Genomic DNA, 26,695 nt, shown 5'->3' with positions numbered 1-26,695 from the left:
CCGCGGGTGCTAGTGGGCCGCGTGCGCTACCGCGGGACCTTCCTCCTGGGCGCGGTCCCGGCGCCCGCCTACCGCTGCCACATCGTCATACTAGGCCGGCCCTTCGCCGTCAACACCTACGAACTGCTAGTCTTGACCGACCCCGATACGTAATGCATCAAACTGGGGTCTCAGAAATTTTAAGTGAGATTTGAAATTTTAAAGTTAGTCGCAGGCGACGTGCGAAATTGGGATTGGCGTTTAAAAGATCGGAAATTGGAAAATCGGAGTACTTGGAACATTTAGATCGAACGATTAGAAAAGATGCGATTTATTTATTCATACAGAATAATTGCTATTAGAAGTGACCAATATGAAAAAAGTGAAATTTATTGTGAACGTTTTGTGATTGTTTTTGGTTTACTACGAGATTTTTTCAGTGTGTATTTTATAAATAATTTTGCTCACAGCGAAATTAGTTGTGAATGTCCAGTGAGCGTTTTGTGATTTGATTTTTATAATTATTTTCGAAATATATACAATTTTATACGAATAATTAGTATATTCGTTCCATTCTGCCACATCCTCGGCCGTCCCTTCGCCGTCAACACCTACGATAGTAGGTACAGAAGTAGTGCGAACAGCTTTTTCTTCGTAGTTTTACGGAAACGTTCGTATTTGTCATGCTAGTTCAGAGTGTTAGTACGTCTTGTACTGAAACTGGCTGAAATAGCATGACTCGTTCCTACATTTCCATAAAAATACGAAGGGAATTATTTTCGCACTACACCTGTATTCTTTATTATACTGTGCCTAAGAGCTACTACTTAGTACTGACCCCAAAACCGAAGTGTCTCAGAAATTTTAAGTGAGCTTTGAAATAATTTTGTAAGCAGCGCAATTTAGCCGTCAATTCCAATCAAGTCTAGTGAGCGTTTTGTGATTTGTTTAATTTATTATGGGAAGTTTGGAAATTTGTATATTCATTTATAAAATCCATGATTAAAAAAATTACAAAATGTTATCACAAATTAACTTTAATAATATAAACTTTCAGCATCAAAAGTAACTTATCATAATAGCTAATAAATACATCACAAAATAAAATCTCACCAATAAAATTACAGGATATCGAACCATCTAAAATTAATCTGTTGGTATACAATATATTATTTCTAAGAGTCCAAAAATTGATACAGTCACCGGCATAAATAAGTGATGATTTCTGTACCTTGTCGCTTTAAATTGTTTTACAATTTCGCATGACATTTCAAACAAGATGTTAATGAGACAAGGTATAGAAATCATCACATATTTATGCCGGTGACTGTACATGACCCTGTCCTATTAGGGTTTCCCCAAACTTATCGACGCGGAATCGACTCTAGCGACCAATAATCGCGTCATCGTCGCTGGACGCATGCGTATACTGACGAGCGATTTTTGGTCGGCGAGACCAGATTCCGCGTATAGGTTTGGGGAGACACTTTCTGTTTTTTATTTTTTATTATTTATCACTTGGTATAACAGTAAAACATTATAGGTAACTTTGCAATGAACACTGTATAGTATTGTACAATTATCAGTTCACAATTAGTTAATAAATCACATCATAAAATCTCTTATTTCTAATTACAAAACAATCCGATGGTAAACATTACAAAAAGTTAACTTTTATGTCCAGGATATGCCTTTTTGCTGCAACAATATCAATCACATTCTAGGAACCCGTTGAAAAATCTGATATACAAGAATATTAATCGTAAAGACGATGAAGCCCAATGGACTTTAACAAATCCATATTTTAATTATCATCGGCAAGGCAAAGGCAGAGCATTCAGAGCAAGAAACTCTTCTGTTGCACGATTCGCAGTAGGCTTCATCAACTTCGTAGATTATGTTTAGCGAATAGAATTGTATTGATTCTGACGAATTGTGGCACGAATTCTGTTATCTTTAAAATAATTCCCTGTAAAATGCCTCCACCTCATGGGTATAAAACGGAGGCGCCGTTTTGTTTAGGAAGAACAGCAAGTGTCGCCCGTGCGAAACATGTCCATCACGTTAGCCGTGTCCACATCCGCTATGATGACAATGACTAGGTACAGTACAGTCACTAAGTCACAGCAGTCATACCTAGGCCACACAGCACTCAGGCGCTGTTCTGTTTAGCCACGGTGACGCGTTCTAGCCCGCCGTGTGTGACAGGTACCACATCTCCCGTGCGGAACATGTCCGTTAGCTGCGCCCACTATGACTATGATTAAGTCGACTCACGACACTTGAGCACTATTTTCTTTAGCCACGGTGACACGTTCTAACACGCCGTGTGTGCCCGACAGGCGCACCATGTCTCCGGTGCAGAACATATCTGTTGCGTTGGCTGCGCCCACTATGCATGGAAGGCCGTATTCTCGTGCTATCACCGCACCTGTGAAAAGTCACCATTATTACTATAAAGGCTGCCAATGTGTCGGTAGGTCTTATTAAAAAGCCATAAGGTTACAATTCAGAGCGGGACAGCCGACCTATTAAACCGTTTAAATGGGGCATTGTATAAATACTAACCATGTGAAATAAGTCCCCCGAGCTCCGTGACGATGCCAGTCAAGAGCGGGAAATACGGAGACCAACCGATGTCAGTCGAGTGCGTTATTAGAACGTCGCCCTGTTGTAGCTGCCCGATCTGGAAACGACACGTCATATTACTAGAAATGCTAAAGGACTGAAGATTATTGTTACACTACACAAAATCAGTTGTCATATCATAAGTAAAGTCACATACTTTAGTAGAACTGGCAGGCAATCGTGGTCGCGTGATAAATGATGAAACATCAAGTCGTCCTTTTCGCACTATTAGTAAGGCCGATAGTCCACTATCATATGTTTATCATATAAATATGGTCATAGGCAACATGCCGTCCTTTTTTGGAGAAAAAGGGAGGCATACATACCTATGATCATATTTCTATGATAAACATGCGATAGTGTACTTTCGGAATTCGGCCTCAGTGCGATAGGGATGAACCGATGCGATAAAGTTTATCCAACTAGTGTGCTACGCCCGCTGATCAGAGTGAGTTTCGCTCTCGCCGCTGCACACAGACCCTCGAGGCGCGCGGCGCCGGCCTCCACCTACGGCCTCACCGCGGGTAGAGGCGACAGTCAGCCCGAGTTCAGCTCAAAAAACCGCAGGTCACATAATTGCGGCCTCACTGCGGGCAGTGGCGACAACCCGAGATCAACTCTGCGAACCGCAATACAATAGTAGCACCGAGTAGAGTGAGTGTACCTCCGAGAGGTCCTTGACGACGCAGGCGCGCGCTATAGTCTCTCCGCCACACACGGACGTGGCCTCGAGCCGCGCGTCGCCGGCCTTCACTTGAGGCCTCACCGCCGGCAGAGGTGATAGCCAGCCTGAGTTCAGCTCGGAAAATCGCAGTTTTGACCAAGCGGCGAAATGCTGGTGGCGTTGCATGGCCCTAAAAAAGTTTTAAAAATCATTTGAGAAAAAACATTTAAAAGAATACCTGTTTATACATATTCTGTAAAGTATTAATTTTGTTGAATCATTCCAAATCAGTGAACGTAGACGTAGTGGACCAGGTCGGCCTCGGGAAGGAACCACCGCTACTAAAATATCTGGCCTAATCATTGGAGAGCTAGTTGTATCTCATACGAGTTTATAGGTCATTAACTATGCTAAGGTGAGCTCTTGCGCTGTTGGTACACGTAGGTATACTCACTTCTTCAGCAAGTCTGGGTTCCTAGTCTCGATATACTCGAGCAGCTGGTAAACTCGGAAGTAGTAGACCAGGTCAGCATCGGGCAGGAACCACCGTTGGACCAATAGCTGCCCTAATCTTTGAACTGCTAGCCGTATCTTGTGGTTGGCGAGGATGAGGTGTGCTTTCGTTCCTTCGCGGTTCTACGATAATATAAGCCCTTAGCTCTAGCTGTGCGTATACTCACTTCTTCAGCAAGTCTGGGTTCCTAGTCTCGATATATTCCAGCAGCTCGTGAACGCGGAAGTAGTAGACCAGGTCAGTATCGGGTAGGAACCATCGTTGGACCAATAGCTGCCCTAGTCGTTGAACGGCTAGCCGTATCTTGTGTATGGCGAGGATGAGGTGCGCTTTCGTGCCTTCGCGGTGCCGCACGGTGCGCCGGCAGAGGGGTAGAAGCCAGCTGAGGACTTTCCTGCAGTAGGCAATAGATTTATACATTAGCAGTTCTTATCGTGGTGATAGGAGGACCAGAAGGATTTTTTAATGGAACCACAAATCTTACGGATAAAAATGAGGCGTATACGAAAGCCGTGACTTCATTCATACAGAGACATTATCACATTTACTTACCTTGTGATTGATTTCTTTGGTGTTTTGAGTGCTGCAATTATCTCGGCGTCAGTCTTGGCGTGCGATTTGACGGGTTCTTTGGGAGGCCGCATGTTCTGTAAGACTTCCATCAGGTCGTCCGGTACCAGAGCCCAGGGTTTGGATACCAAGTCAAACTGATGACCAAAAATAGTCAAGTAAAAGATGTCCGTTTGAGCATAGAAACAAGGAAGGTATAATGATTAAAATTAAAATGATGAAACTTCAATTTGAGTTGCAAAATTCACTAAATTACGCTAGTATATACCATACTAATATTATAGATGTGAAAGTGTGTGTCTGTTTGTTTGTCCGTCTTTCACGACAAAACGGAGCTTTTTTTAAGTGGAGATAGTTGAAGGGATGGAGAGTGACATAGGCTATTTTTTGTCTCTTTCTAACGCGAGTGAAGCCGTAATTAACGTACCTCCATAATGCACCTGTGGCCATGTTTTTTCAAGAACTCCATGACTTCCTTGTGTATATCCGGCAGGTTGCCCTCTAGCCATCCGAGCGCGTCCTTAGGCTTCTGCGCGCGGAACTCTTCCACCTTCCCTGAGGCTCCTAGTTTGCGCGCCAGGCGGTCCAGGATGTGCGGTACTTCGGCTGATAGCACGTCGCCTGAGCTGAGGATTACGCTTATCTCGTTGCATTGTTCGGAGGTGAAATCTGAAAGTAATGGATTGCATCAAACCATTTGTCATCAATTAGGTAGTGTTCAGAAAGAGAAGAGTCGTGGAATGTATTGGATCCCATACATACAGAAGGTCTATTACCTTCTGTCGCCGTTAAAGCGTTTCAATTTTATTGTATGGGAAGTTCCATAGACGTCTGCTGCGTGACGATGATGTATCTGTCAAATGTGGTTGATGCAACTGGCCCTAAAAGTAGTCGATAGCGGTACCTACCCTGTCCTCCTTCCAATAGCACTGTCATGGCAATAAACTGACTCGCGGCGCTAGTGCTCATGTGGTTGAACGAGAACCGACAGATGTCTTTGTCTAGATCGTGTAACGCTGCTAGATATTCTTCGAACCGATCTGACTCGAACAAATCTATGATCAATGATCATGTTACTTACCCTGCCCTTCCAATAGTACTGTCATTACAATAAACTGGCTAGCGGAACTCGCGGCGCCAGTGCTCATATGGTTGAACGCGAACCGCCGAATATCTTAGTCCAGATCCAGCAACGCTGCTAGGTAATCTTCGGGTCAGTCAGACTAGAATGTTCAGATGATCATGTTACTTACCCTGCCCTCCTTCCAACAACACTGTCATAGCAATAAACTGGCTAGCGGTACTAGCAGCGCTAGTGCTCATGTGATTGAACGCGAACCGCCGGATATCTTGGTCTAGATCCAGCAACGCTGCTAGATAGTCTTCGGGCTGATCGGACTTGAATGAGTCTATGGTCATTTGGTCCACTTTCTTGATCGTATCGTTCATATGCCACTTGGTGAAGAATAGGTCCTGGAAGATAAGTCACGGTAAAGCAAATTCAATAACGTATGTCACACAGGGGGAACGCCGAAATCACAATCTTCGCTATCATTTCGTTACGTCTACCATTTTCAAAAACTATACGCTGTGGCGGCGAACAACTTTTTCATGACACGCTAGCCGTGTCATACGACACATACGCCTCTCGTGTCATCAGCACAGAAATGATTAAATCTATTGTAACGCCGAAGATATGGTCATAGGCGTCTTTGTCATACCAAACTGAACATTACTGTATTGGCAACGTGCGTGACAGAGTGGCGCTGATTGTCATAAATACACGTCATCTTGCTTATGGGCATATCCAACATTAATACAATTTAATATGGTTAAGCCGACAAAATGAGGGCCGCACCAGTCCTGCACGTAACAAATAGACGATAAGGTAATTTACCCGAGTCATGGTTAAGATCATGACAGGCTTGTCAGTCCACTGCGGTTTCCGGCGATGCAAGGCTACGCTGAAGATATGGTCGTCGGCCACCTTGTGCCCGTGGACGGCCATCTCCATCATACGGATCCCCACGTCGATTTCTGAGGACACCCGTTTGTATACCGACTGAAACAACAAACATCATTATCCTTGCGTTATTCCGGCATTCGCCACGGCTTATGGGAGCCTGGGGTCCACTTTAACAACTACTAACATAGGAGTACGTTATTATGTTTTATTAGGAAGCACATTCAACGAGGCAAACTGTGAGCCTTTACGCGTATGGCTTGGTTTAACTAGTAAAAAACACAACAATTGAATGATGAATGAACACTAATTACGATAGCTACAATCGGAGGTCCGAAAAAAAACCAAAAACTTTTATTACTAATTTAATTAAAATCAAAGATACAAAAATTATAGCCTAAGTGCGATGACAATTGTTCGAAGTCTGAATCAAGAGTGCGTGCTAATAGAATTGCATTAGTTAGGTAAAGTCGTGTTATGCTGATCTTGCGCCTCGTGCGGCAGGTCGGTGAACGTGCGCAGCTGACTCGGTGGTTGTCCTTATGGTGCAATATGTAATTCCTCCATCCACAGATCGGCGATTATTTTCCCACGTTTAGTGAAAATATCGACGGGAGTTTATCCTGGGTTCGGTGTGTCTCTAAGTTTACTGAGGCTCCGTCGTTGAGTGTTCTGCTACTTGGCTCTGGTTTTGGTGAGATTTCAGTTGAACGGTGCCTGTAGAATTTTCTTAAGATTGCGAACGTAAGTGCGCCTGCACCTAGTATTAGGGTGACGTACAGCGGTATAGTTGTGTGGTATAACGTGTTTGACGGACTCGCATCCAACTGGAGAGGAGTCTCGAATATGAGGTTACTCTCGGCGTCGTGTAGTCCTTTGAGGTCCATGGATTTCAGACTGATGTGAGGGCGTACCGTATTAGCTTGATCGTTAGCTTCGCGGGGGATGTCGGCTAGTTTTATAGGATGTCCTTTTATTACATCCTTGTCGTTGGTGATTGTAAACTCCGCTGTTCGTAGATAACATTTCAGTGGGATAGTAACTAGATAGCTTCCTTGTAGTGTAGTGAAATCTTCTCTGTTGCAGGATAATTGTATTTTCGTTGGTCGCGGAAGTGAGATGATATAATGTTGACCATCCAGTTCCTCCATGGCTGGCCTTGACAGGGATACTGTAGCGGGATGGCAGGATCCTTCCGTGTCTTCATTCTTGATCAATCTGTTGATGCAGTCTGGTGATGTCCGAAGTTGAAGGCTAGCTCCTTTCTCGCAGACATAGTGGTGGTTAAACTTCGGGCATTCTGCCTCCATGTACATGAATGAATCCTCATGTGTTGCTAGGAAGGGATATGGTGGGATGAGGACTTCTTGGTTTCGATTGGGTACAATGGACAGTCTAAATAGGTCGAAAACCTCCGACGCTATTATAGGAAATTGAAATGTAATTACTATTTCGCTATCGGTGTAATAGGATCCCGGGCGTATTATGTCATAATATTCTCGCAACTCTAAGTCTAGGACTCTATCGCTACCGTATAATAATTTTAACTTGTCTAACATGCTTCTTAGAACGCTAATCTCTGTCATAGAATGATGAGCACTAGAACTACGGATAAATGCTAAACTATTTTCTATTCTTAAAAGCTCCTGGCTCAAATCTTCCACGTTTTCGCTTAAAATTATTAAAAGTTGGGCAAATTTTGCATATTTAATTAAACTATTTTCTCTGTAAGCATTACTATCTAAAATTACCTCTAAGGTGGCGTTAATTTTCTTTTGATTTTCCACCAGGGTGTCTAATATACTGCCTTGGCGACTTGCCCAATCCTTGCTTAGGCTCACGTGACTATTTAACTCTGAAACTATTTTATTCTGGTTCAGTTGTAAGTTTTGATAAGGTTATTATAGTTAATGGCATCCGACTGGTCTAGGTTTCCGCTGATGCTTTTAATTACTGTCCCCAGTCCATTCACGAGACCTCTCTTAACTCGTGCCGGTTCTAAGGTTTCAAGCTGACTTGCCACTTTCTGTAATTTATTTACTAGATATATTATTTGATTTTCATATAAAAGGTACGTGTCGTTAACTAGTCTAGCTTTGCATATCTGTAGCTGTCCAAAGGTTAAACTAATTTTATCTTTTATTTCGTCAAGTTGTATATATTGCAGGTAGGTATGGTAATGAGTCGTAAGTCGCATGGGTCCAAGTTTGTAGGGCAGAACTCCGGGTCCATCATCTAGGCTCTCAAGTTTTATCTCCGAGCCCTGCATCAGGGGAATTGTCAGCAGCAAAAGAACTCTGTAACAAGGGATGATCTCCTTTAGGGACGCGTTTTATGCGTGATTTAGCTACGGGTCCTCGTTTTTTTGAGGTATAAATGTGTATTGGGAGATCGGCTAGTACTGTATCTTGGGTATAACGAGGGGCGGTTTTCTGTCGGCTTGCTAGGGGTTTTTTTTATAAATACTTGTTGCTGCGGGGTATATTCTGGTTCGGGTTCGCGGCTTTTATTCCTACTCTCTATTAGGGAGGTTCGATTTGAAAGGGATGTATCATTAATTATATCATAAACTTGTTTCATTTGCATCTTATGGTTTTGGACGTACTGTTGCAAGAGTCGTTCGGTTATGTCAGTGTCGAGAGGGTTTCTGGGGTCGAAATGACCTGTCAATAAGTCGAATGGTCTGCACTTAGTGAAGCTGTGAATAGAGCTATTATAGGCTATGATAGCATAGGGCATAAGGTTGATAATAGGTTCATCTTTCTGTTTTAATTTTAGTATGCGGAGATGTTCGAGGAGCGTAGAATGGTAACGTTCTATGATGCCGTTGTCATTTGGGGAATGAGCCAAAATTTTATGGTGATTTATCTTGTGGAACCTGACAAATTCGTCAAAGAGCTGGTTAGTGAACTCAGTTCCGTTGTCAGTAATTATAGTGATGGGAACTCCATGATGCGTGCAATATTTCAAAAGGGCTTGAAGAATACTAACTGCGGTTCCGTCTCGTAAATGATATGCTTGACCATACTTGGTGAAAACATCCATGAAAGTTACGTATTTTTCATTGTGAACTGTAAATAGGTCCATATGAACTGTCTCAAAAGGCTTAGTCGAGGGGGGTACGATATTGAATTTAGGTCTTACCGGATTTCGGTCATATTTAGCCTGACCGCAAGTAGTGCATTCGTTAATGAATTTCGTGATTTGATCTTTCATTTTAGGCCAATAGAATTTTCGGGAGAGTGCTAGGTAGCATTCGGCAATGACACGGTGATTGGTTTTCCCATCGTGGTAGTTATTAATGATTTCCTGTTGTCTAAGATAATCCTTTACATTTTCCAATTCTACTTTGGAAAGCACAATATTCATAGCGGAGCTTTTGAAACTGCTCTGGATGATGGGGATGATTTTATACATGGCGAGTGGGGGCTGTATAAGCAGGGCGGTTTTGACCTTCGGGTTGACGTACTCTTTGATAGCGTTAACAACATCTATCTCTAAATTGAAATTTGATACTTGAACGGATGCGCGGGTGTGAGTGTCGAAAGGTTTAGTCACGGTCGGTTTCCTTTTTACATCATCTACGACTGTAAGCACGATCTGTCTGTGAAACTTGTTGAGTGGCTCATCGGTAATTGGTACTTCCAATATGGGGCTCTCTTCGCTGGTATGCACAGTTTCTGTGGAAGAATTGCCTAACGTCTCCGGTATTTCTGTAGGGTTGGGTAGTATTGAGCAAAGCTCGTCGGCTACGATGGATTCGATTTCCTCATTGTGGATTTCCACTCTGGATAGGGCATCGGCGTTTGTGTTGGATTTACCTTTTTTATATACGACTGTGTAATCATATTCACTTAGCCTCAGTCTCCATCTGGTGAGACGTGAGTTTGGTTCCTTTATATTCATGATCCACTGCAAGGGCTTGTGATCAGTTAGAATTTTGAATTTACGTCCAAAAAGGTAGGGTCGGAAGTACTTTGTGGCCCAAACTATAGCGAGTAATTCCTTTTTAATCGTGCTATAGTTAAGCTCACTCTCGTTAAGGGTTCGGGAAGCATAACATACTGGTCTATCAGACCCTATTGGGCCTTGGGATAAGACAGCGCCCAAAGCGACATTAGAAGCGTCTGTTGTCAGGATAAATTCTCTGGTAAAATCGGGGTATTGTAGCACAGGATCATTTGTAAGGAGAGTTTTGCATTTTTCAAAACAGCTAACATAGTCAGAGTTAAGAGTAATCTTGTTTCCTTTCTTTAGGCAAATAGTAAGGGGCTTAGTAGTATGGGCAAAGTCAGGGATGAATTTTCGGTAATACCCAAGGAGGCCTAAAAACTGCTTAATTTCCTTTGGTGTCTTAGGTATCGGGTAGTTTTGTATCGCAGAGATTTTCTCAGGGTTCGGCTTTATGCCGTCTTTGCTTATTATATGTCCAAGGTAAGGTGTTTCAAGTTTCAGGAATTCAGACTTATCCATCTGGATCTTAAAATTTGATTCTCTTAACCTCTGGAAAACCTTTTCAAGATTGGTCATATGTTCCTGTAGCGATGTACTGAAAACAATTATGTCGTCGAGATACACGAGGCAAATTTCGTTTTGGAGGCCTCTCAGCACGTTGTCCATGACCCTCTGGAAAGTGCTGGGCGAGTTACGGAGGCCCATTGGCATCCTGAGATACTCAAAATGACCTTGCTCTACGTTGAAAGCTGTCTTTGGTATGTCCTGGGGGTCCATTTCAACTTGATAAAACCCGCTGGCTAGATCCAGTGTGGTAAAATTTGTCCATAAATACATGGAATTTTACACAAAACGAGGAGATATACCCTCCTCACACCCATCTAGACATAACTCACGGTTAATGGCACCACCCTCTCGATTAAAACTACACTCGTCTGGCCCTTTAAAAATGTCAATAAAACTGTACAATAAATTACCTGAAGATATTAAAAAAGAAGTAAAATTTAATATATTTGTAAATAAATTAAAAAAACTACTAGTAACTAAAACATACTACTCTGTGAAAGAATACTTAAATGATCAACTATAATAGATAATAATAAGCATGTTATAGTGGTTACCTAGTGTAAAACAAAAATTTTAGTTTAAGTTAGTATAAGTTACTTTTAAGAATTGCCATGCCCTTATAGATTGCCCTTATACAGTAAAAGTTTCATACATGAGCCCCGATGTATGAAACTTTTACTGTATAAGACCCAATGTACTACATGAAAGCAAATAAATTACTTGATTACTTGATTACTTGAAAATAGTGACATTTTCCCAACTTATCTAGCACATCCGCGATGTTTGGAATCGGGTACTTGTCCTCAATTGTTTTATCATTTAACTTGCGGAAATCGACCACAAGGCGCCATTTTTGCTTCCCTGAAGCATCCACCTTTTTGGGTACAATCCAGATAGGGGAGCTCCAAGCAGAGTCGGAGGGTTGAATTATTCCTTGCTCGAGCATCTTAGCTATCTGATCTCGAACCTCCTGTCTGTGTATAAATGGATACCGATAACTTTTCGTATAAACTGGTATCTCGTCGGTAGTCCTAATTCGGTGTTTAATTTTATTCGTAAATGTAAGGGCTTCTCCCTCAATATAGAAAACGTCGGCATATTGGGAACAAAGTAATTTTAAATTAGTCGCCTCTTCCTCGTTCAAATGTTCCGTGCGCAGGCGCGATACTACGTCCTCTGCGCGTGTAAGGTATCTGTACACTATTCCGGGATAGTAAAATGTGGTACATTATTCCGGGATACTTTGGTTTTTGTCGCAAAATAAGGAAACTATCAGTAAAATCTTAAGTTAATGCAATATTTAATTAACTATAGATCAAATAGAACCGAAAAAGTCGATTTTCGGATATTTATCTTATCTTTTGAAGCCATGAGGTACCTCCAAATGCGTCAGTCGCAACCACGCAGTGGTTTCTATGGGCGTGTTTGACGGTGAGCTTAACGCGGCAGCGGAACTTCGTAAGGGTTTGCTGTGATGATGGTAAGTTTATTGATATTAAATTTGTATCATAATTGTCTTATAGTTATTAAAAGACATTTATATCATCTTTTCAAGTTAATTTAAAACATATTTTTATTAAAATGCCCGCTCCCGGAATAATGTACACCATTTTGACGAGGTGTACATAATTGCGGGAGTATCACGGAATAACGGAAACACAGTCCGTAATGTTTTTGTGTCCTATTACTATTTACGGTTTAGTATATTTATATATTTGATGTAAATACATTTAGTAAAGATTACAGATTATAGTGACATAATTACGGTACATATAATTTTTAGATTTTAATCTCATAATTGAATACGAAATGTATACTCATTGAGTAATACGTGCGAAATATTAGACTGTGCCATCAATATTAAATTTGTTTTATTTCATAAAATTAAAGCACAAAGTTTATTTTTTTCAATGTTTTGAGTGTAATTGTTATATAATCTTCCAATATACTAAGAAAAAAAATCTTGTTTATGTTTTAATATAGCCTTTTTTTGACTGCCGTAATTAAGTACACGACTTTATATGAGTGTATCTTATTCCGGTATACTTATATAAAGTATATTAAAATATATAAACTCATAAAATAAGGTACAAAGACCCGGATATTATGTTCTTAAACTTCCTTAGTTAGCTAAAAAAATTTATACCGCTTATTGGTTTGTCCGTCAGCCAGTCTGTCCGTCTACGATTTAGCTCAATCATCATTCGTACTAGAAAGCTAAAATTTACATGAGGACAATACATAATAGGATAGACATATATAAATATAAAATAGTACCTATGTAAACCGATTTCATCAAACATGGCTAAGAAGAACACTCTCGGTTAATTCAGCTCTTTCAAACTAAAAAAACTAATCAAAATCGGTTCATCCATTCGAAAGCGATGCATTAGACAGACAGACAGTGAAACTTATAACACCCTGTCGTTATATCATATAATCGTTATACCGTAAAATATCATATTTCCCTTCCCATTCCAGCTCACCAAAATATTGCCAATTATAAAAAATACACTCTGTATAAGCATTTATCAAAACGATATGTGCATTATATATTTATGTAAACAATATTTTTAATTCGTTTCTTTACATTATGCTTCAACAAAGTGGACTTTAAAGATATCCCGTAATAATGTACAACGACTCCCGGAATTAAAGCCATACCAAAATTGTATCCCGGAATAATGGGCAAACTAAGGGTTTAGTAAAACAACGGTAATTTCTATAAATTAGAAGTTACGATGCAAAATAGTGTCTTAAACCACTCGTAGAAGACTTATCCTCAAAATAAAATAGTTAACACCACTAGAAACCTCGCATTTTTGTTTCAAATCTCACTTAAAGTAGGAAACGTCTTAAGTTCCCGTAATATGGTACAGTTACCTTACTAGGGCACAGTTCGGTGCGCATGCACTCGATACTATGGAGGTCAGCTTGAGCTGGCTGGTCGAGCGAGAAAATGACGTCATTCGGGGATTGGTTTTCAACCTCTATATATCCACGGCTGTTTTTAACCACTGTAATACAGGCATGAATCATGCAATTGCTAATTATCTGGTCTCTTACTAAGACCTCACCGTCTGCGGTGTTAATCGGGGCTTTTATTATTTTCGACGTGCCTGCCGGGATTATTTCCTCGAAGTAATTATTTGCTTGGCTCGAGTGATATACTCGTATCGGATTGCTTGAAGTTCGGGTGAATAAAGTGTGTGTTTTAAAGTCAACATTAGCTTCCCAACTCGTTAATAAATTATATCCTATCAGACCATCAAAATAGTCGTGAAAACGATATATAAATAGTTTTATATCACCAGTGTCACTAAGATCCGGGAAACAGGGTATCGTTAGCGAATAATCATTTCGACTCACGGCGTGAACGTTGGTGACCTCGAAAGGGTCGTACTTAAGGGGAAACTTTGGGAAATAGCGTTGTACTGCCTCGGGGCTGATAAAGGACTCGTTAGCGCCAGTGTCTATTAAAAGTTTGAGTGGTGGGTCGCTGATCTGAATATAAGGCAGTTTCCTTTGAGACTGTAGATTTATCTCTATTTTGGCTCTCGTGAGCTGCTGTCCCTTTGAAAATTTGGCTGTTCACTAGTGCTGGCGGCAGGTAAAGTCTCGTTGCTGTACTGATAATCATAATACTCTGCTTCGACGTCGGGACCAACGGCGGGATCAGATTCCGTATAATCATCATATGTCACTGTGGTATCGTAATTATATTCCGGTTGCATGGAATAGTTATCATAGTATGAACCACCGGCATTGTATGAACATTCGTTCATGTGAATTTCGCGTGGTTTAAAAGAGGGCTGATTTGACATGGGCAATACCTTTGGAGAATAAGCCTGAACTCCACTCATAGGCTTAGGATTCGATCCGTACTGGGGGTTATTCCTAGGGGGTAGTCGAAAAACGTTACTTTGAGGGTTGTAATTAGGGGGACGGGCGCCGAACATCTGTTGCGTCCTAGTGGGCATACGGTTTTGAGGGTACGCTTGCGTTGGGTTAAATTTAGGTGGTTGCGTAGCTTGTTGCGTCGGGCGCTGACCAAAAGGCAGTGACCAATTCGGTATCTGGGGCGAATGGAATGGACGTGGTGGCGTAAACCCTGCGGCTGGCGGGGGCAAAGCTACCCTATTAGGTTGATGCGCTTTAGCAGTATCTCCTCGCTGTTGCACATACATTACATTGAGTTCTTCCTGCACGAATTCTAGGGCCTTCTCAATCGTTTCTGGTCGCATGCACCTAATGCGTGATCCCAAGGGTTCCTTCAGGCCGCGTACAAAAACTTGCATAGCTATCTTTTTATAAAGAGTCCGTTTAGCTTCTATAGTAGTGCCTAAAGTTTCGTGTAACGTAACATACGTCATCATTGTGCTCAAAAGTGTCTGGCAATGGTCGTAAAACTCTTGGGGTGTCCTATTACCCTGGCTGGATATTGAGAGGTCATTGTATAACGCTGTCTCGTCACGTTGGTCAGAGAAATTGTTAACAAGGGCTGTCCTAATGCCTAACCAGTTATCAGGAATGCCATTACTATTAATAATGCTTGCAGCAGTACCAGTTATTTTATTTAGTATTCCGTTAACAACGCATAGATTGAGCAATTCTCTTCCGGCTTTATTACGTACATAAGCGTCGACTACTTGATCACATATTTGAATGAATCGCGTAAGGATATTAGGATTGCCGTCAAATTCTGGGACTAGACGCAAGGTCTTGTAAACATCCTCTGGGGTCGCGGACATTACTGTATCGTACTCAAGTAAGGTTACTGAACTATCTAAGGGACTTCCTAACTCTAAGTTGTCTATATTCCTACGTAAATCTGGTGTTGCCCGTCGAACCTGACCCGGTGCAGGTTCCCGAGATCCCGATTTTTTGGGATGAAAAATTATGGAAAATAAGGATACACAGTATAGGGAAGCAAGCACACAAGAACAATTCAGGGGTACTCACATATGCTTCATTCTTGGTCCTTCACGGGAATCGATAGCTGGATTCGCCTCCGGTTTGCAGCTCGTAGATTCTGGATACTCGGCAGCGGTGCTTGATAGCCAACCCGGGTGGCTCGCGAACGCGCGGTCTCGATTTTTAGAGAACCCGAAATATTCGCGAATTCGACCCGCGAGTATCCTACCGACTGCGCCAATTACGATAGCTACAATCGGAGGTCCGAAAAAAAACCAAAAACTTTTATTACTAATTTAATTAAAATCAAAGATACAAAAATTATAGCCTAAGTGCGATGACAATTGTTCGAAGTCTGAATCAAGAGTGCGTGCTAATAGAATTGCATTAGTTAGGTAAAGTCGTGTTATGCTGATCTTGCGCCTCGTGCGGCAGGTCGGTGAACGTGCGCAGCTGACTCGGTGGTTGTCCTTATGGTGCAATATGTAATTCACTTCCGATATTTTGAATTCTTTCGTGGTGAATTCAAGGATCGTGATCTCGAATGTCCAAAATATATTATGAAATCATAAAGAACGTACGATATCACATAGAGGGTCCGGGCGAAACTTATAGCTCAGGGAAAAAAATCACGATCTAACAATGCATATGACGCTCTTCTAGAGATCCTTATAGTAATCACTATTTAAAAGTAAAGGACTCACACTATAGAGAGCCATAGCGCAGCGGCTGTGGGTAACGACGATGCTCTGGTCGAACCCTTCTTGGTTGCTCCCGATCATGCGGTCAATAGTTCTTTGCAGCGGTCGCAACATCACGTCGTAACTCATCGGCGACAACGCTTTGGGTAGCACCTGTTAACAAAAATATTCAATGTAGTGTATGTACCTAGTATGACTTTCAATTTTTGAACGGTTTGTCATAAATCATAATAAAACAAACATCGCTCAAACGCCAAGACCCGAGACGCAAGGGGCTAGTGTAGACATTCACGACATATTTAGGTGTTGTGTACGTTAAAATAATGAAATGTTTATATCGTATAAATTAAAAAAATCAGAGTGCAGAACTTGTAGATAGGAGAGTTTGACAGAAGTTACAATTTACAAGCGGTAGTCAATGTCTATTATGACAAGTTGGAAAGAGACTTCCGCTTGTAACTTGTAACTCTTAGTTTTGAGAAAGGGCCCCGGGGCATCAGATATTGACAACCAATTGTAACTTGTAGCTTCGAGAAATGGGCCCCAGGGGGCAAAACTGAAAGTCACAAGTTACAAGCGGAAGTCTCTTTCTAACTTTTCATATAAGACATTGACTACCACTTGTAAATTGTAACTTGTAGCTTCGAGAAATGGGCCCTTGGTCCTAATTTTTTTATAAATTTTTCACAAGGACCATTTTAAACGTACCTCGCCAGTGTTAGCGAAAGTGATGAGCTCGTCGTCCGACATGATTGGGTAGTCCATCTCGTGAAGTAGTTCCTCTTCCGTCCACCGTTCCAAAGATGTGATGGGTCTTGCTTGAAGTAGGTAGATACCATCCTGCACAAAAATGAAGAAAAATGTATTTCGGGAACACAATGCACACTGATCTGATGAAAAGATCCAACACGCCGCTGTATGACAGAAATTTCTTTACAACAAAACATTCCTGCTCAAATATGAAGGCCGATTATATGTAATACGTCTTCGCTTCGCTTGCTAATAAGCTCATCAGCGTCGATAGCTTTCTCTCAGGCATGTCAATCCTCGCTCGGTCTACTAAACTGTTTGCAAATTGCAACTTCACACCACTGCCGGTGGAAGTTTTTAAGCTGAATAATCAATTGATAACTTACTTTACACACAGTCCGCTCTATATCCCTGCCGGCGCCCCACAGCTCCTCCAGTCTCACACCCAGCCACGCCAACTTTAACCCTTCACTCTCCGCAAGGCACGACACGCTTCGGTCCTGATACAGCTTGCATCTCCACGCCACCAACAGCGACACACGGGACGTCTTCGAACCGAGTAATAAATAGAAAAATTACCTTACAAACAGCCCACTCTATATCCCTGCCAGCGCCCCACAGCTCCTCCTGTCTCACACCCAACCTCGCAAGCTTCAACAACTCGCTCTCCCCAAGGCACGGCACGCTTCGATCCGCCTCTGATACAGCCTGCATTTCTACGCCACTTCCAATGGCTGATACACGGGACGTCTTCGATCCGAGCACGATGCTGGATATCGTGAGGTCGCCGTCTGGGCCACGAGTGACGGTTATCGTGTCGGGCTCCACTGCGCCAGATACTACGCTCTAAAAAACAATAGAAGAGGTTAGCATTACGTGCCTCCAATTTGGATCGGTCTGACCTTTACTGTGATTAACTTATGAGCCGTTACGAAGCTCCAAATATACGCCCACGTAAATTTTTTGAAGTCAATTTTAATTTTAACCTGGATCGGACGCGATAAACCTGGAACTGGGTACTGACCTCGCCAAGGCCGTAGTTGGCAGTGATAAGAAGTCTTGAAGGGTCCCCGGCTGCGGGGTGCCTCGTGAACATTACTCCGGCCGCGCGGGGGGCCACCAATGCTTGAACTACCACGCCTCCACCGCACAGGCCTTGCTGGCCGTTTTGTCTGAAACAAAAAGCACCAATAGAATCCTCTTCTTTTTCATTCCCTCAATGCTGAGGATCGGGACCACAAGTAGATGTCTCCACTGAATGCGGTCATAAGCCACAGCTGCCGCCAGTTAGACCATCTATTACGTGCCCCACCCCAAGCGAACTATCTTTTCTCATGGCCGAACTGCAAACAGGAATTCTGGCCCCCATGTTTTCGTCGTCTGAATTTTCTTTCAAACGCTTATGTAATTTTCCTGCAAACGCTTCAGCTATCGAATGAGCGACTTGGCGTAATTTTTTTGAGGGGAGAAGGAAGTTCTTACTCCCTAGTATTTGATTCAGAGGGAGAGTTAGTTAACGAACTGTAACATACCTACCTCCGATAGTACGCGCTAGTGAACGCGAACATAGATCCCCAGCACTTCTGCACTCTACGCAGCACATCCTCCTTGGTACATCCAAGGACAGTCTCATTCTGACCAGCCGCAGACAGAGATTCACTGTCTTCTCCCACGGCTGAAGACTTGACTGCGAAGCGGAGTTCTGGCCCCAAGCCTGCTTAAACAACCTACGCTATGTATTACAATACCTGCGATAGTAAGCGCTAGTGAACGCGAACATAGATCCCCAGCATTTCTGCACCCCACGAATAATATCTTCCTCAGTACATCCAAGCACGGTTTCATTCTGACCAGCCGCAGACAGAGATTCACTGTCTTCACCCACAGCTGAAGACCTAACGGCGAAGCGGAGTTCTGGCCCCAAGCCCGCTTGTAAAGCTTTCTCCTTTAAGTTTTTTAACTCTTTGAGAATTTCTTCTTTAATTTCTCCTGTTATTTCAGTTTTCGCTATTAGTTCTGCTGCCCTGTAAAAGTTTATATCATGAACGTCGTGTATCATGTCAAAATGAATCTATATGACAACGACGTAAGCATACGAAACATGATTAAGTATCATTTTTCGATCTTATGTCTAGATGCATAATTTTTTTGAATTAATGTGACTTATTTAAAAATATTTTAAGCGGGTTACACACGTATTAAGTCGATACAACGCTCGACATGTTTCGCTCCGTTTCCGAGGAGCTTTTTCAAGAGGAACGACCCCGCCTCTACACGACTTAATACAATCAAGTGTAAAAATATGGGTGTACACATCTTACTCAAAAATATGTCCTATAGCATCTTAGTCCGGTGTAATAAGAGCGTAGTACCATATTTATGAGACGATTATTTCGATACGTATTTTTGCACTTGACTGTACGTGAGTTACCCGCTTAATATATTTTTAAATATGTCTGAGTCTTACGGGAGTTTTACAGTTAAAATTAATGTGACTTTATAACTGACTAACAATGTTATACTTACCTAGTGCATGTTTGTTTGAAGTGTGCCTCTTCGTAATTACCGCCAGCCTTTTCAATATCTAGTATAGACTCTTTTAATTTCGGGTTACTTTCTAGGTGCTTTTCCAGCGCTTTAATAGTCAGACAGAAGCCAGGGGGAACTTTGTAACCCTGCAAAAAACTCTAAATTAACATAATCTCTTCAACTAAATTGTAGGATCCTGTATAGATATTTAGAAATTTATAGAAAACTGATAGCAATTCATCATATTTTCCTCATCCTCCAAAATTCGTAAGTCACAAGACTGACAAGGGACACCAGTAATCTGTTCCAAAATGTTTCAGACATTTTACGTTAATGCTCAATACATATTTATTGTAACATAGCAGATTATTTAAATGGATTTAAATTAATGTTTTTAAGCGCCCTTGATAGTCACTATAGCGCAGTACCGACACCGAAGTAACTTCACTCGCTCCGAGCCATTTGAGATCGCACGCTAGAACGTAGCAAATTTCATGGAGCGACGCAAAGGCAAACAGCACCACTACAAATACAACAAATGAATGAAAATATTGTACTAATGATATCTCACCTCTTCTTCTTGTTTTGAGACCAACAGCGATAGCGAAGCACCCTTGCCGCCGACATACTCCGGGCAGGAAGCCACTTTAGACTCGAAAGAAGCGCAGTACGACACCGGGCCAACTTCGCTTGCTGTAAGCCATTTGAGGGCGCGCGCTGGAGCTAGGCGAATATCTGGTTCTCTAATATCTGAAATAAATTTGTTTAATGAAATTTTTCCTACATTCGATATCGGATCGGATAATGTGAAAATGATCTTAATACTAACCTGTCGGTTGGTAGCCCAATTCTAGGATCCCCGTCCCGGGTTCTCCATTTATTTGCACCTCCAGCGTGCGATACACAATTTCTTGCTGATACGGCACGCCATTGAACAACTGTCCTCCCTCGGAGTTGATCCGAATGACTACTTTCAAGTCCCTGTCTTTTGCTGAAAAAAAAATTGTGAAAAGAAATTGTGAGAAGTATTTCATTTTAACGTTTTTCGTACCTACAATAAATTGAAATAGACGCGTATATTAAAGAAAAAGTGGTGCCAGTCTTTTTTCCTGGTAAAGGCTGGATTCGAACCGGTATCCATAGCAATCCGGACTAACGCCTTCAGTCACCATGCTACGGCGGAAAACTAATTTCGAAAACATCTCAATTTCTCAACTACATTATATGCCACTGATCATTAATGACGGTATAAAAGGTTTGACCATGGCATGATCAAACTACATTTTGTACACTTGTCTTGCTTAACTTCAAACTTATGTGGATAATTGAAGGGATGGAGAGTGACATAGGCTACTTTTCGTCTCTTTCTAACGCGAGCGAAGCTGCGGGCAAAAGCTAGTATTATGATAAATGAAACTTACTGCTCACGTTGATCGTGTAATACTTGGGCACGCTGACGGGAAGTTCGCAAAAGTCCGACATGACGAAATCAGTGGCCGTGATGCTGTGCACTTGGAAATCCGGGAATCGGACACATCCTGAATAGCATCTGTAAAGAACAGTTTTCATTTTATATCTACTGTATTTTCCTCCAAAGTTCATAAAATTGTCAACACAGAATATGAGAGTATCTTTATTTTTGCCATTATTTTGATTTTTTTAGGGAATTTTAGGTCAAGAATCACGAGTACTTTCAATCTCACTGGGAGACAAAAAGTGTCCCAGAATTTCCATACATTTTTGTTACCCCACACAACATGTACGGAAAATGGTAAAAAAATAAGAAAAAAATCGTATGGGACAATTTTTTTACTACTAGGATTGAAAAAGCTAGTGATTCTGAGTAGAAATTGCATTTTTTTTTTCAAAAATATCACATTTCATAAAAGTGTAAAAAAAAAGAAACGCTCATGAATGGGTGGACGTCGACAAGCTTCTGTATTATCTAGTAATATAGATTGAGATTAGGTCTATTTAGCCATCAAAATCGATGCCTCTTGGACATTGCATCATAAATCGTCTGAAATAGACGCTAAGGCCAGTAGTAGTATTAGTAGATTGAGATTGAATCTTTTAATGATAAAAAAAATATTTTGCATGATCGAAGTTCTACAACGTTTCAATTTTCGAGGTTTCAAGGTTTTTTCTTTTCAAAAGGAAACCTAATTCAATAAATCCAGCTTTAACGACTTATTTTGGAGACAAATGTTCTCAAACTGTAAATTAATTTAAACCTTTGGGACTGTCAAAGACGTTAATGTTAACATTTTGTTGGCGCGTTTACTAGTCAATATAAATGGGATTATGAGACTACAGGGGGGGGATTTTTGAATCTCGCATACGGGATTTTGTCACTAAAATACTGGTTGAAAACGGTGAATTCGGACGCGTGAGACTCAAAAATCGGCCCGCTGGGCTGGAAAAAGGCTGACATGCCTTCTCCGAACTGTGAATAATGCCTAAATAAATAAATGAAATAACTCACTGCGTCAAAACATTCTTGTAAGCCACGGCTTTGAGCTGCACGGCGGTGCCATCTTTAGCGCCCACCGTTATGCCCACCGTCCTCCTCAGGCCTCGGTAGCCGTGCGGTGCCCAGCTGCGCTCCTTCACTCCTCGAACCTGCGCGTACAATACCGGTCATGTTTTAATTTATCGCCACTCGTTTCGAACTTCCTTTTTTACGCACTTGTATCGTAATGTACTATTACGTAATTGGATGAAGGTTCCCTCAATAATTTCAGTATACTCGTATCGTCAGGTGACAAGAAAACAACTAGTTTATAAATATGTAGACACTAGTTTTGCTCACGGCTCCGCTCGCGTTAAATTCGAAAGTTGCGGTATGCTCCATACAGACTTCCACCCCCCATTTTAAGGAAGTTAGGGGTTAGAAAGAGACAAAAAAATAGCCTATGTCACTCTAGATCCCTTCAACTATCTCCACTAATAAAAATCACATCAATTCGTTGCTCCTTTTTGCTGTGAAAGACGGACAAACAAACAGACACACACATTGGTGGTGATGGTGTATGGTCGCCTGCAACTCAAGGGGTGTCACATGCGCGTTGCCAACCCATTAGAAACTTGTAGATACACTCCCCTTTGATGTGTTAAGTACACAGCAAAAAGGAGTACAATTGATTGAGTAACTTCTTATCATTGGACATATCTAACGTAACGTATTACGTATACGTGTAACGTATTTGAAATAAATAAATAAGTCTATCTTATTACATTTTGCTTATATTTACCCAAGGTTTGAATATGTCACAGTTGCATTTATCAGTTTATAGTTTAGCGACATAATTTATAAATGCGATTGCTAAAAGTCTATTTGTTAACCGTCGCCTCATATCTCTCAAGAAGGACGGTTATCAAGTCGTCTATATGTTTTTTTTTTTTATTTTATTTTTTAATGTTTGTTCCTCGATATCTCCGTCGTTACTGGACCGATTTTGAAAATTTTTTTTTCGATTGAATGTATATGCATACAGATTGGTCCCATTTTTCTCAGAACCCAGTTCTGATGATGGGATCCTGGAGAAATCGAGGGAACTCCTCGAATCTGAAAGGCATACATATGGTGATTTTTGTGTTTTTAAAGGAACAGCATGCATTTAGGTACGGAACAGTGACATTTGGTGCAGTAGAACTGCTGATGATGGCCAGAACGGAACTCTTCAAATCTGAACGGCACGCTTATAGTGACTTTGGTATTTTTATAAGAACAGCATGCACTTTCGTCCAGAACAGTGACATTTGGTGCAGTGGAATTGCTGATGATGGTCAGAACCGAACTCCTCAAATCTGAACGGCACGCTTAGTGACTTTGGTATTTTTATAAGAACAGCATGCACTTTCGTCCAGAACAGTGACATTTGGTGCAGTGGAACTGCTGATGATGGCCAGAACCAAACTCCTCAAATCTGAACGGCACGCTTATAGTGACTTTGCCATTTTTATAAGAACAGCATGCGCTTACGTCTAGAACAGTGACATTTGGTACAGTGGAACTGCTGATGATGGTCAGAATCGAACTCCTCAAATCTGAACGGCACGCTTATAGTGACTTTGGTATTTTTGTAAGAAAAGCATGCATTTAAGTTCAGGGGGGTTACCATGACGTACTAAAGACGTTCAGTTTAGGTTGAGAGAAAGGGACACAGCTATAGCAGTTACATAGCTCCGTCCCTCTCTCTCAACCTAAACTGAACGGCTTTAGCACGTCATGGTAACCCCCCTGAACAGTGACATTTATTTAGTTATGTTTGTTAAGCATATTGAGTTTTCAAGTCAAAGTTTGTCAAGCTTCGATTTCTTATAATATAATCGGATTCATGAGGAATTGAGGAAACTCCTCAAACCTTAACGTTATACGTATATTCATTTGTGTTGCCATCTAATAATTAAAGCATTAAAAGCAGTTTTAAAAAATACCTACACATTTCTACATAATCCAACATTCGCAAGTAACTTTCACCAGAACCCGAAAGGCGACGGTTTTTTTTTCTTAAAAATTATATTACATTGACTTGTTGGGTCAACAAAGTACGGCAAAGAAGAACACGTGAGGCGTGTTTGATCGTCAGTCTTCGACGAAAACACTAAACATATCCTTTTTTATCTAGCCTATAATTGTGTCCCCCTGCTGGGCAAAGGCCTCCCTTCCTTCCCTTCCGCCACCCATCACGATTTGCCGCCTGCTCCGGCCAGTCGCTGCAAAATGCTTCGAGGTCATCCCGCCATTTTTTCTTTGGCCTACAACTGCTCCGGCTAAAACATTAGAAAAAATACAAAATATCCTAATATTAGAAAATGTTCGTTACCTGTAAGTACTCGCTCGTAGTCGCCTCGTCCTGGTTGAAGACCTGGAACCGGCCTTGCACCACGCCCCATTGCACCCAGCTGCCGTCTTGCCATGTGTCTCTGAAATAACTCTGGGTGTTACCATGGTTTACCTATTATACGTACCTATATGTATAAAATCGGTAACAAAATTACTTGAACAAGTAAAAAAATCTTCAACCTGACAACAGGCTACTTGACCCCTTTTTAAAGTCTGTCTTATATGATTGATTAAGTACTGTCCGATTAACCGAAATAAATAATGACCATATTTTATTATGACCTTTATGATATAAAAACAGCAAAAAATATTTTCAAAGTTATATTATATATAACTATTAGTGGTGTTAGTTATATTATAGTTATATTTTTACGTAATAAGGCGAAAACAACACAGTCATGTTAATCTATAGATTATCAGTGCATCAGGTCATTCTATTCGAAAACAACATTTTCTGACTTTTGAGTATGAGTCACAAAGTTCATTATGTCAGTGATTGTTTTGACATGAAGTAAGTTCTAATTCGATGACGTCTATTGATACTACATCGCTGACAGCGTTTTCGGTGGCAAAAAAAAAACATTTTTAATAGAAAATACGTAGTCATCATACACTTTTAATAAGGTACAGCGGGCCAAATCTCGACTGGGGGGCAAATGTAACTGGTCCATTTTTCCATGTTTTACAATGTTTGCATTATTAAATAGAATTTCCATCGGTTATATTATATGGTAGGCGTGTTCAGTAGATACATGTACAACTCAAAATCAAAGTGTAGGTAATAATGGAAAAAATGGATTAGTTTCAATTGCCCCCGGTCGAGATTTGCCCCGCTGTACCTTACCCAAATTCTATAAATATTGTTTTTTATGTCAAATACTACAGAAGACAATCATAATTATATTGTGCCAAATTCAATATGAGTCTAGTAAATAAATAAATAAATAAATAAATAATATTATAAGACATTATTACACAGATTGACTGAGTCTCACGGTAAGCTCAAGAAGGCTTGCGTTGCGGGTACTCAGACAACCCGAACCCAGGACCGCGGCTTAGCAGGCAGCTATAGTCACACCTCGGACACTGGCGATCAAATATATTGAAAGAGGCGCATTCCTATAGCACACAGTCTTAGCTCGTGTAGGTGAACGCGTACTATGCTTGTATGAGTGAAGTATGTTTGTGTTTTTGACAGGCGGTAACTGTGAGGTAACCGAGAGGGGGTGGGCAGCACTTTCAGTGGGGAGCGGGAGTGGCCATACTGTACGATAGTACTCTTTATTATACTGTGCTATAGTAGCGCGTATAGCGCGGCATAGTAGGCTTATTAGGGGTAGGGTAGGGTTCCTTTTAAAACTGATATAACTGTTTTAAAAGGAAACTTGAGCCGCTTACGACTATCGTCTTTATCGTAGAAATAATCCTCCTCTGTTTTTGAACAAGGATCTATAAAGTCCCACTGTAAACGATATAATATTTGCTCTTCCACTTTTCCAAAGCAAATGCAGTAAATTAGTATTACAATTCTAATCAAATCTAAACGTGACTGCGGCATTTCTCATTATATTATTGCTCGTTAATAAATTTAATAATTATGAAATTATGATGTTCGGCACTCGCAGTCTAATGTGGCGCCTCAAAGATTCCTCAACGATCAGATATAAAAACCACATAACAGTTATTATTGTCTTTATCTTATAATATAATATTAATTTATGATACTTATTTGATGATGTCATCAAACTGATAAAACCCTTCACAGGTACCTAAGACATAAGTGGCATACGTAGATAGGTTCTTAACCTAATTCCTAAGGATTTATCAATACTTCCTTAAATACGTTATGTGCGTAAAATGGTGCGTAATAGTGTAATCGTACAAATGTGTCGCTTAATTTCAAACTCGGGTAAATCCATTCTGCTATAAGGTTGATTATCTTTCAGATCAATATAATTTTTTAAATATATTCAACCTTAAGGCGATATATTTCCGTAGACACTGCGCGCACTCGTTTTTTGAAGCCGTTAAAAACATAGGAAAACGCAATGGAAAAATCTGAAACCGATATATGTTAAATTTCAGGATCTGGTGAGTATGTTATGGAGTTGAA

At 41.0% G+C, this 26,695-nt stretch overlaps 2 protein-coding genes across 2 annotated transcripts in view; both read right to left on the bottom strand.

The window, feature by feature from the left end:
• Window positions 1-1,048: 1,048 nt before the first annotated feature.
• LOC125225125 (putative phosphoenolpyruvate synthase) overlaps window positions 1,049-26,695 on the bottom strand; it is a 59,789-nt gene continuing 34,142 nt past the window's right edge. The window contains exons 5-23 of the mRNA XM_048128693.1: window positions 24,563-24,662; window positions 22,219-22,355; window positions 21,155-21,282; window positions 20,563-20,724; window positions 20,305-20,483; window positions 19,731-19,879; window positions 18,953-19,228; window positions 18,229-18,376; window positions 17,784-18,050; window positions 17,163-17,294; window positions 16,458-16,607; window positions 6,253-6,417; window positions 5,609-5,828; window positions 4,783-5,024; window positions 4,338-4,492; window positions 3,952-4,179; window positions 3,272-3,461; window positions 2,548-2,665; window positions 1,049-2,410 (exon numbers count right to left, since the gene is read on the bottom strand). Of these exons, the coding sequence (XP_047984650.1) occupies window positions 2,253-2,410; window positions 2,548-2,665; window positions 3,272-3,461; window positions 3,952-4,179; window positions 4,338-4,492; window positions 4,783-5,024; window positions 5,609-5,828; window positions 6,253-6,417; window positions 16,458-16,607; window positions 17,163-17,294; window positions 17,784-18,050; window positions 18,229-18,376; window positions 18,953-19,228; window positions 19,731-19,879; window positions 20,305-20,483; window positions 20,563-20,724; window positions 21,155-21,282; window positions 22,219-22,355; window positions 24,563-24,662 (3,304 nt within the window). The 3' untranslated portion in view covers window positions 1,049-2,252. The remainder of the gene's footprint in view (window positions 2,411-2,547; window positions 2,666-3,271; window positions 3,462-3,951; window positions 4,180-4,337; window positions 4,493-4,782; window positions 5,025-5,608; window positions 5,829-6,252; window positions 6,418-16,457; window positions 16,608-17,162; window positions 17,295-17,783; window positions 18,051-18,228; window positions 18,377-18,952; window positions 19,229-19,730; window positions 19,880-20,304; window positions 20,484-20,562; window positions 20,725-21,154; window positions 21,283-22,218; window positions 22,356-24,562; window positions 24,663-26,695) is intronic.
• On the bottom strand, window positions 6,644-16,451 carry LOC125225127. Its single transcript, XM_048128694.1, has 2 exons — window positions 15,802-16,451; window positions 6,644-8,615 (listed from the first exon to the last, which is right to left on the bottom strand). The coding sequence occupies exon 2, from the start codon at window positions 7,902-7,904 to the stop codon at window positions 6,900-6,902; it is 1,005 nt and encodes a 334-aa protein (XP_047984651.1). The 5' UTR covers window positions 7,905-8,615; window positions 15,802-16,451; the 3' UTR covers window positions 6,644-6,899.

The sequence above is a fragment of the Leguminivora glycinivorella genome, chromosome 4 (assembly GCF_023078275.1).
Source record: "Leguminivora glycinivorella isolate SPB_JAAS2020 chromosome 4, LegGlyc_1.1, whole genome shotgun sequence".
In the NCBI taxonomy this organism is placed as follows: Eukaryota; Metazoa; Arthropoda; class Insecta; order Lepidoptera; family Tortricidae; genus Leguminivora; species Leguminivora glycinivorella.
Note: the sequence above shows the minus strand (reverse complement) of the source record. Positions and strands in the feature narration are given on the sequence as shown.

What these genes read in the sequence shown, in the direction of transcription:
- LOC125225127 (XM_048128694.1), bottom strand. Translation starts at nt 7,904, where the DNA reads ATGACAGAGATTAGCGTTCTAAGAAGCATGTTAGACAAGTTAAAATTA.